This window comes from Natator depressus, chromosome 1 (assembly GCF_965152275.1).
Source record: "Natator depressus isolate rNatDep1 chromosome 1, rNatDep2.hap1, whole genome shotgun sequence".
Classification (NCBI taxonomy): Eukaryota; Metazoa; Chordata; order Testudines; family Cheloniidae; genus Natator; species Natator depressus.
In genome coordinates, this window is record NC_134234.1 from 158,126,019 (window position 1) to 158,134,632 (window position 8,614).

At 39.1% G+C, this 8,614-nt stretch overlaps 1 protein-coding gene across 1 annotated transcript in view; it reads right to left on the reverse strand.

The window, feature by feature from the left end:
* SH3BGR (SH3 domain binding glutamate rich protein) overlaps window positions 1–5,798 on the reverse strand; it is a 56,375-nt gene extending 50,577 nt beyond the window's left edge. Inside the window, exon 1 of the mRNA XM_074969883.1 lies at window positions 5,614–5,798. Coding sequence (XP_074825984.1) covers window positions 5,614–5,658 — 45 coding nt within the window. The 5' untranslated portion in view covers window positions 5,659–5,798. The remainder of the gene's footprint in view (window positions 1–5,613) is intronic.
* Window positions 5,799–8,614: the final 2,816 nt, after the last annotated feature.

The following is an 8,614-nucleotide window of genomic DNA, read 5'->3' on the forward strand; positions in this document are numbered from 1 at the left end:
AGACGGTCAAGACGGACAAGACGGTCCCAACTGAGCAAGGTGGGGGAAGCCGCCTGGGCTTCTTACTCTGACTTTTTGTTGAAGAACTGCCACTTTCAGGTCTGTTATTGAGTGGCCAGAGAGGTTGAAGTGTTCTCCGACTGGTTTTTGAATGTTATGATTCCTGATGTCATATTTGTGTCCATTTATTCTTTTGCGTAGAGACGGTCCGGTCTGGCCAATATACATGGCAGAGGGGCATTGCTGGCAGTAGGAGAACACTTCAGTCTCCCTGGTCACTCAATAACAGACCTGAAAGTGGCAATTCTTCAACAAAAAAACTTCAAAAACAGACTCCAATGTGAAACTGCAGAACTGGAATTAATTTGCAAACTGGACACCATCAGATTAGGCCTGAAAAAAGACTGGGACAGGTTGGGTCATTACAAAACCTAAACCTAATTTCCCCAATACTAATTTCCCCCTACTGTTACTCACACCTTCTTGTCAACTGTCTGAAATGGGCCACACTCATTACCACTTCAAAAGTTATTTTTCCTCCCTTGGTGTCCTGGTGTCAATTGAATTGTCTCATTAGACTGACCTCACACTTGGTAAGGCAAATCACATCTTTTCATGTATTTATACCTGCTCCTGTATTTTCCACTCCATGCATCTGATGAAGTGGGTTCTAGCCCACGAAAGCTTATGCCCAAATAAATGTGTTAGTCTCTAAGGTGCCACAAGGACTCCTTGTTGTTTTTGCTGAAACAGACAAACATGGCTACCACTCTGAAACTTGTCAATTTCAGGGTTCCTGCTGAGAAATTGACAAGACAGCCAACAGCCAATGTAAGTAATACAGTGTCTACAGACACTGTATCACACCAACATAAGCCCTACAATGCTACACAAACAGGTGGCTGTGAAATTATCTAGTTAAAATATAATCATGCAAATCATTATTGTGACCACTGTTATATACTTGCAACGAATCTTATAAAGAGTGTAACACATGGCTGGAAAGGATTAAGCATCTTGCAGGCTAACTAACCCAGAGTCAGCCTGTAGAGACATGTTAGAAATGATAATTAAGGCCTTTCAAGGCTAGATAGGCTAGAACTTTGAAATGCAAACTTCTATTGTTAAAGAATGAAAGGTGATACTAATTGTGTGTATCTTAGATGATAGCCATGTAATCAGACAGTTCCTGTCTGTCACTATAACTATTAATTCAGAGATCAAAAGGGAATATTAACATTTAGATGAATCTTGGGTGAAATAATGTCATTGTCTATATTTCTCTTTGAAGTTTGTAATAGACTACCTAATGGATAAACTGCCCTATGTTAATTTGTGTAACTAATTACAGGTGGTGTTTAGAAAACAAGAGGTTACATCAAAAGCCTATTGTTTACCCAGGACTGTATGGTCAACCAAAACTGTATAAAAGACCTGTGGGTCCTGATCCTGACATCTCAGATCTGCTTAAGCTTCATTGGGGAGGTTTGAGTTGCAAGACTGAGGTCCCAGTTCATCAGCAAACACCCTGAATATGATATTGGACATTGGACTACAACCTATGGACTAAATTCTAAAAGAACTCTTTGCAACTACAAAGCTCACCATCTCTGCTATGTATCTGAAATTCAGGAATTGAACTCATGTCTGTATGTATATTGATCTTTTAACCATACTCTGTCTCTTTTCTTTTTTAATAAATTTTAGTTTAGTTAATAAGAATTGGCTGTAAGCATGTATTTGGTTAAGATCGGGAATATCCATTAACCTGGAAGGTAATGTGTCTGATCCTTTGGAATTGATGAAATAAGATTTTCAGAAATCTTCATCACATTTGACCTGGGTACCTGGATGGAGGCCTGAGGCTGGGTTACTGTAAGGGAACTGTGTTGTTGGTTTCTGGGCAACTAGTGAGGTAATAAAGAAGCTGTTTTGTGCTGGCTCGGTAAATGTAAGTATTGAAATATCCACCAGCTTTGGGGATAGTCAGCCCCATTCTTTGCAGTTCACGCTAATTGAGGGACCTCAGATGGCTCCCACTGGGATTCCGTTCACAGTGGCAAACCCTTTTTGTGTGGGACTAGGATGATCAGCAGGGAGGAACCCCACCCTCTGCCACTCTTATTATGAAGGGAAATGATTGGACTTACTGAGAATATGCAAGGTATGGGCCCAATCCTGCAAGCACTCTGCATGGCAGTAGACACAAGGAGCACTTCTAAGTGCATTGACTCATCTCCTTTTATAATTACAAATTGATTCTTAGAAGGCAGGTGAGCACATAAAAAGGTCAGATATAACAAGAGCTTATAAAGTGACATTAAAAGATTTCGGAGGTGTCATAACCACGAACAGCAGTAAGGAACATTGGAGGAGATATGGTATTCTCTCTCCTTAAGAATGAAACCTCCTTTTCTGATTTATTATACAGCAGTGTACTTCTTAAGAAAATGTATCAGCTTACAGGATTTCTAAACACTTTAAGAGATAGTTAGGAAATGATTTCAATGGTTATGACTTTTTCAAGCCAACCATCTGGTAAATCTAGATGCTAAAATTAAGTGTTGATCTTCATCTTTCCTTAATGAATAGCTCTGCATAAACTAAATGCTTCTATTAGGATATCTATAATAGAGAATTTATTTAAAATATGTAAAGATTTAGTAAGGGGAAAAATATATACAATAGATTTCACTCCAGAGCTTAACTGATTTTCACCAGCTGAGGATCTGGTCTATGGCATCAAAATGTAATCAGGTTCACTGGACTCACTTTGGGAAAATATTTTACTAAGTCAATAACATATTGCAAATACAGATCCATATGAGTAATTTTTAAAACAACAACAACTGAGCTAGACAGAAAAGGCGGGTGACACGGTTAAATCTTGTATTGGATCAGCTTCTGTTGGTGCGAGAGACAAGCTTTTGGGCTACACACAGCTCTTCCTCAGGTCTGGGAAAGATACTCAGATTATCACAGCTAAGTACAAGGGTGAACATAAATATTTAGCATAAGCAGTTAGCACCCATTAACACCACTTCACCTTGAATTGTCCTTTAAAATATGTGCAAACTACTTATGCTAACGTATCTGTTCAGCCTTGTATTTAGCTGTGATACCTTTCCCAGACCTGAGGAAGAGCTCTGCTCTGTCCAGCTGGAAAGCTTGTCCCTCTCACCAACAGAATTTATTTAGTCCAATAAAAGACATTACCTCACCCACCATGTTTCTCTAATATCTTGGGACCAACACAGCTACTATAACACCACATACAACAATTGAGTTACGCAGACTTACACCTTTTGAGTTTGGGCCAATCGTGTTTTTATTCTGTTTCAAAACAATAAGCATTTGAAGTAACAGTAAATAGCCAAACTGGAGGCTGCTTCAGTAATACCAGTACAATTTAAATTCTGAATTGATGAAATTCACAGAAGGACAATACAAGACTGGTACAAAATAAGGCTTAAGTGGGACTTAAGCAATGTGTGTGCCTTGTGCTGGCCCTCTGTATGAGATGAGTTTCATGCTATATATATTTAAAGTTTATTAAAAAAGGGCACTTTCCATCCCTATTGTTCTATAGTAATACTACAATAAGAACAATATATGACTTCTTAGAAAATCACTCAAGCAAAATATTTTGTTAATAATTAAGTTTGCAGGCCCATATCAATAGTCTGAGTGTGTGTGACCTTTTGAGAACAGTGGTGTTAAAAAAAACACATAAACATAACACACCTGTCTAACATTAGAAATCCAGGAAATGCAGAATTAAAGTTGTGCTTATGTAAAAATGGTTCAACTAACAAAAAACAATAAAAAAAGTCAACCAAAACGTGTTGACATTTCTCAAGCATAATATTCATATACGGCTAACAACGACTGAAGATTGGGCTCAAAAAATGCAAAATTTATAACGTCCATCTGGCATTGATCACCTTTCTTAGCAAGAGTAGTAAATTGCTTTAGCAGTGCTTAAACTGGTGCATCTGGATGATAAGCATATGTAATCCACTGTTCAGGGCATGTTATGTGTCCCTTTCATTTCAGTGCCTTATCCATAGAAGAAAGGAATCTGCTACAGATACCAGCTAGGTGAATATACAGTAGCTCTGATTCCAGAAAGCACTGAAACATGCAGTTTTAAGCCTGAGTAGTCTCATTGGCAGCAGCGATGTAAGCATGTGCCTAAGTGTTTTAAGGAATTGGGGCCTTAGTCCAGAGGCTCATGCTTTAGTCTCACATATTCAATCCTTGGGAATAACCAAAATGATAGCCATTGCACACACATAAAAAAAGTCTGCAGAGTGACTTCAGTCATGCTTGCAGCCTTTCCTCAAGGACAGCTGATTGGGAACAAAGATAGCTAGGTATGACTTTCCTTCAATGATCAAATGTCAGAAAAGAGTAAATCTGTGCAAGGTAGATGGCAATTTATACAGCCATTTAAATAATCTGTGCTTGACTACAGATTAGCAACCCAACAGTATTTTCCTTATCGCTGTTCTCATACTTTACATCTCATTTTTTCGTATAAAAACAAAAGTTGTAAAATGGATCTAAAAAGTCTACAATAAAAGTGTTTCAAGCTGAAAAGCTCTGTGTTAAGCAAGGTTAGTAAGAGCTTTGTCATTTCTCTGTTATGATCCACTTGAGGCATTAGTGGGGCTCTACTTAGTTGCCAGAGACAGTGACTCGTCCAGAGAATGGTAGCTTTTTTGGTACTTTTCAACTCTTCTGCTCTGGAAGTTTCTTAAGGAGGTGGTGTCGGTGTAACTGTAGAGATGCAGTTACAGTTATGTGCATGCACTAGCCAGTTTGTTTACTGTGTCACCGTGATTGAGCGATTGCTAAAGCAGGGCTGCAATCTGAGCTCCTCTGGGAACTGGATATAAAAGGAAATAGTCCTTTCCCAGTTCCCACCTCCCCTGGATTTCCAGCTCTCTCTTCTCTTCACATGCCCTTCGCTTCAGCCAACGTGTTGTGCTGACAACTACAGCAGCAAGGTTCAAAACTAAAATCCCCAGTATAGCTTTTCAAGAGACAGGAAAAAAAAAAGGGGGGGGGGGAATAACTGGGAACAAGTTTACTCTGTGTAATTTTACTCTTTTCACTTTGGTTCTGGCTTATTCCTGGAAACAATATCCACTTTGCAACAGCATTAAACCCTAGCAGAATCACAAAGTATTGATCAAAAGTAAATATATATATAATTTCTACTGCAAACAACCTAGCTCAATATTTTTAGGGCAATGGGCAACAGAATAGGCTATTTTGTATACACCTATTGTATATATTATTTGCAAAGAGATTTCAGTCTATTAACTGAAATTATATTTAGACATCAATATATTAATTGCAATTAGAATTTAAATATGCACAACCCACATTTATTAACTATAATGCTCCATGTGTGGAGGCACTTGCAAGAATTAGCTATTAGATATGAGACTAGAGACATCTCACTGTTTCCCTCCCATTCAGACCCAGGCTCACCTGGTAACTAATACATACATATCCCATACTTAGACACCAGTTAATTCACAAAAATACTGATCCTGGTAGAGAGAGGGTAGGGGTGAAACATACATTACATGAGTAACCTACCGCTGTAGACCCAGAGGATGTGGCTACAAAGACTTTGATCACCATTTTGACCGTTATAGAAGAGAACCACCAGAACAATCCTGTTATCTAAAAGTCACCGGAGCCCTGAGAGTGAGCCTGACATGCAGCAGCTCCCAGGGCAGCCAGAATCCCTTCCCAAATGAATCTCCCCTCCACATCAATCTAACCAGTTTTAGCCTCTCCCTCCCACTGTTATCCTGGGCTTTCCCAACTTCATTGGCTCTTTTAGGTATTTTGGGAGCCTAGAAGCTGGGAGAGGATTGGTTGGCAAAAGTATCTATAGCAGAGGGACTTGCACCTGCCCCTAGCCTCTTCACTTTAGAATTGACCCGGTGACAGTCCATAAAAGGCAAGGGAGAGCGGTCCACCAATCAGACAGGGCAAGGGAAATGCTGGTGGGGAGGGGCGGGGAAAGAGTGTTGGAAGAGTTTGCAAAGCTGCAGGACAAAATTTAAAGGGATGTCAGCATTTTCATAATAATCCCCTGTATTCAAGAGCTCACACCCACTCTCGGACTAAAATAAGGAGCCTCAGTTTGAAGCTTATACGTAGAGTAACACCCACAAACTCTACCTTTAAAAACAAAACAATTTGGAAACAACAATTCTGAGATCAGCCTGAACTAAAGCCGCAGTTTCAAACACTCTGAGGCTTTGGGAAATTCAGATCAGGATCCAAACTTTATGGCTCTATTTTCTCTTTGCAATATATCTTAGGTCTTTGTGAATTAATTTTGGGGTGGGCAAGATGGGGGGGAGGCATGCGGATGACTATGCATGAGACACTAAAAAACAAGTTTTTCTGTACTCTATGTGGCCAATGAAGATCCCATGGTACTTTTTGTAAAAGTAGGGCCAGGTTTCCTTGTGAAAATATTCTCTTCTCTGAGTAGTACAGGGCACTGGTTTTCCATGTGATTGCTGCTTTTCCTCCCATAGACGGCTGCCTTTCAAGGGTGCTGAATACACATATTGTTTAGCTTTTGGGGATCTTTCAGAATGAACTTTATTTTAGGAATGTGAAATATCACATTTTTAAACTGTAAGGGCCAAATTCACAACTGGTGTAAGTAGGCTCATCTCCATTGATTTCAATGGAATTGAGACTCCTAATGCCAAAGGTGAATTAGGCCTCAAGAATTTAGGCCTCAGTTCTGCAAAACTTTTTAAAATGTTTAACTTTAAGATTCAAGGCTTCAAGGCTCCAATCCCGCAAATGCTTAACACTGAACATAGTGCTAACTATAATTGACTCCAATAGAGTTATACTTATAGTAAGTAGTAAGAACTGCACTTGGCAAATGACTTACTGCCTATTTGGACCATTATATAATTTTAAAGATACATTGTTGTGTGAAAAATTATTTCCCTCTTTATGTAAATGGAATTCTGAAGAAATTTATTGAAAACAAACAACAGAATGTCAAACAAACAACAGTGTCAACAGAATGGACACTTTATAAAGTTCACTGTTTCTCAATCTCTGTCACCTGCTTCTCCAGTAAGGAGGCGAGAGGCAGTCTTACAAGTAGTGAAGACAGGTAGTAAAAAACTTTCGCTGACAATTTTTCTAAAAAAACAACAAAAAAAGAAACTATGCCAAAAAAAAATCGTACTTCATGCTAAAACTCAGCATACAAGCATTTACCCAGGAGACTTTTTTTTTACTAAATTCAACAAAAATTATTTTAGAGCAGAGCAATGATATGAATTCAAAGAAACTTGGACCCTGTTTTTTGATAAATTTGGATAACGAATGCTGAGATAGCTCAAATAACGCCAGACTTCCATTGCGTCTGTCCTCTCTGTTTTTTTCCCTCCATCCTGCCCCACCTCCACTCCCCTCTTTCCTTTTCTTATCTGGTTTTATATTGTCTGATTGTGCAGCTCTGACAAGCTGTAAAGTTGTATAACGGAATAATTCTATTGGATATCCTGCAAAAATGTGCAATATCTGGTAGCATATACAAGCTGAGTCATTTACCTTTTTGTATTTTTATGGTTTCTTTATGAAAATAAATTTAAAAAATCACAAAATAAAGATTTTAGCCAGTTTTGAACTATTACTTTTATTTATTGATTTGAATAGCATCTTTTACAGGCCTCAAAATGCTTTGCAGAATTACAAATGAAGGGTTTCATCCTGTAATCATTTTCTACAAGTCATAGTACCAACTATCATGAATAGTCATGCCACTAATAATTATTAAACGTACCAGTATTCACAGGATGGGGCCATTAAGGCATTTAGTACCTTGCAGGACTGTGACAAAATGATGAACAGTGCATTACTCATTTTTATTACCCAGCTTTCAAGAGCAAGATCCTGTAGGCACTCTGTACCTGAAACTCCCATTGAACAGGATCTGGCCCAAATTTCTATTGATTTAAAACGTCATATTCAAGGTTTATGCAGTGGGGCACAATTCTTTTTATTCCCAGGTTTGAAGAAAATTGTTTCAATGTTTATGATTATATGAGTAAAATATCTATTTAAATTTTTCATTAATATTTTTTATCCTAATATGCTCAATTAATTTCATTTCAGCCCCTCCTTTCTCTGGAGCTTGAGAATAAGGTTGGGTGTGTTATTGCCTCCTCTCTCTTTGGGGTAGCCTGTAAGGGAGGATTTTGCTGTGTGTGTTTCACCCCTCAGTCATAGGCTCCCTACAGCATAATAGCACTGCTGGGATTGTAGCGAGAAGAGAGCCTGGTGTGTTTCTAAGGCATCAGACATTGGGGGTTATTACATGGATCTGATGGAGCGAGCAACAGGAGCGATCACTGCTGCTGTTCACTGTAAAATAGATCCGGGGTGGCCTTCCCCTTTCAACCCCTGTGGGTGGATATTGGGGGCTCTGATAACTGGTGTAGGGGGCAGCAAGGCAAACACCACAGAGCGCATTTATTCCCGAATATAGAAAGCGGGGGCGGCGGGGGGTGCGAAGGCGAGGAGAGGAGAGAGCGTGTGGGAGGGATCG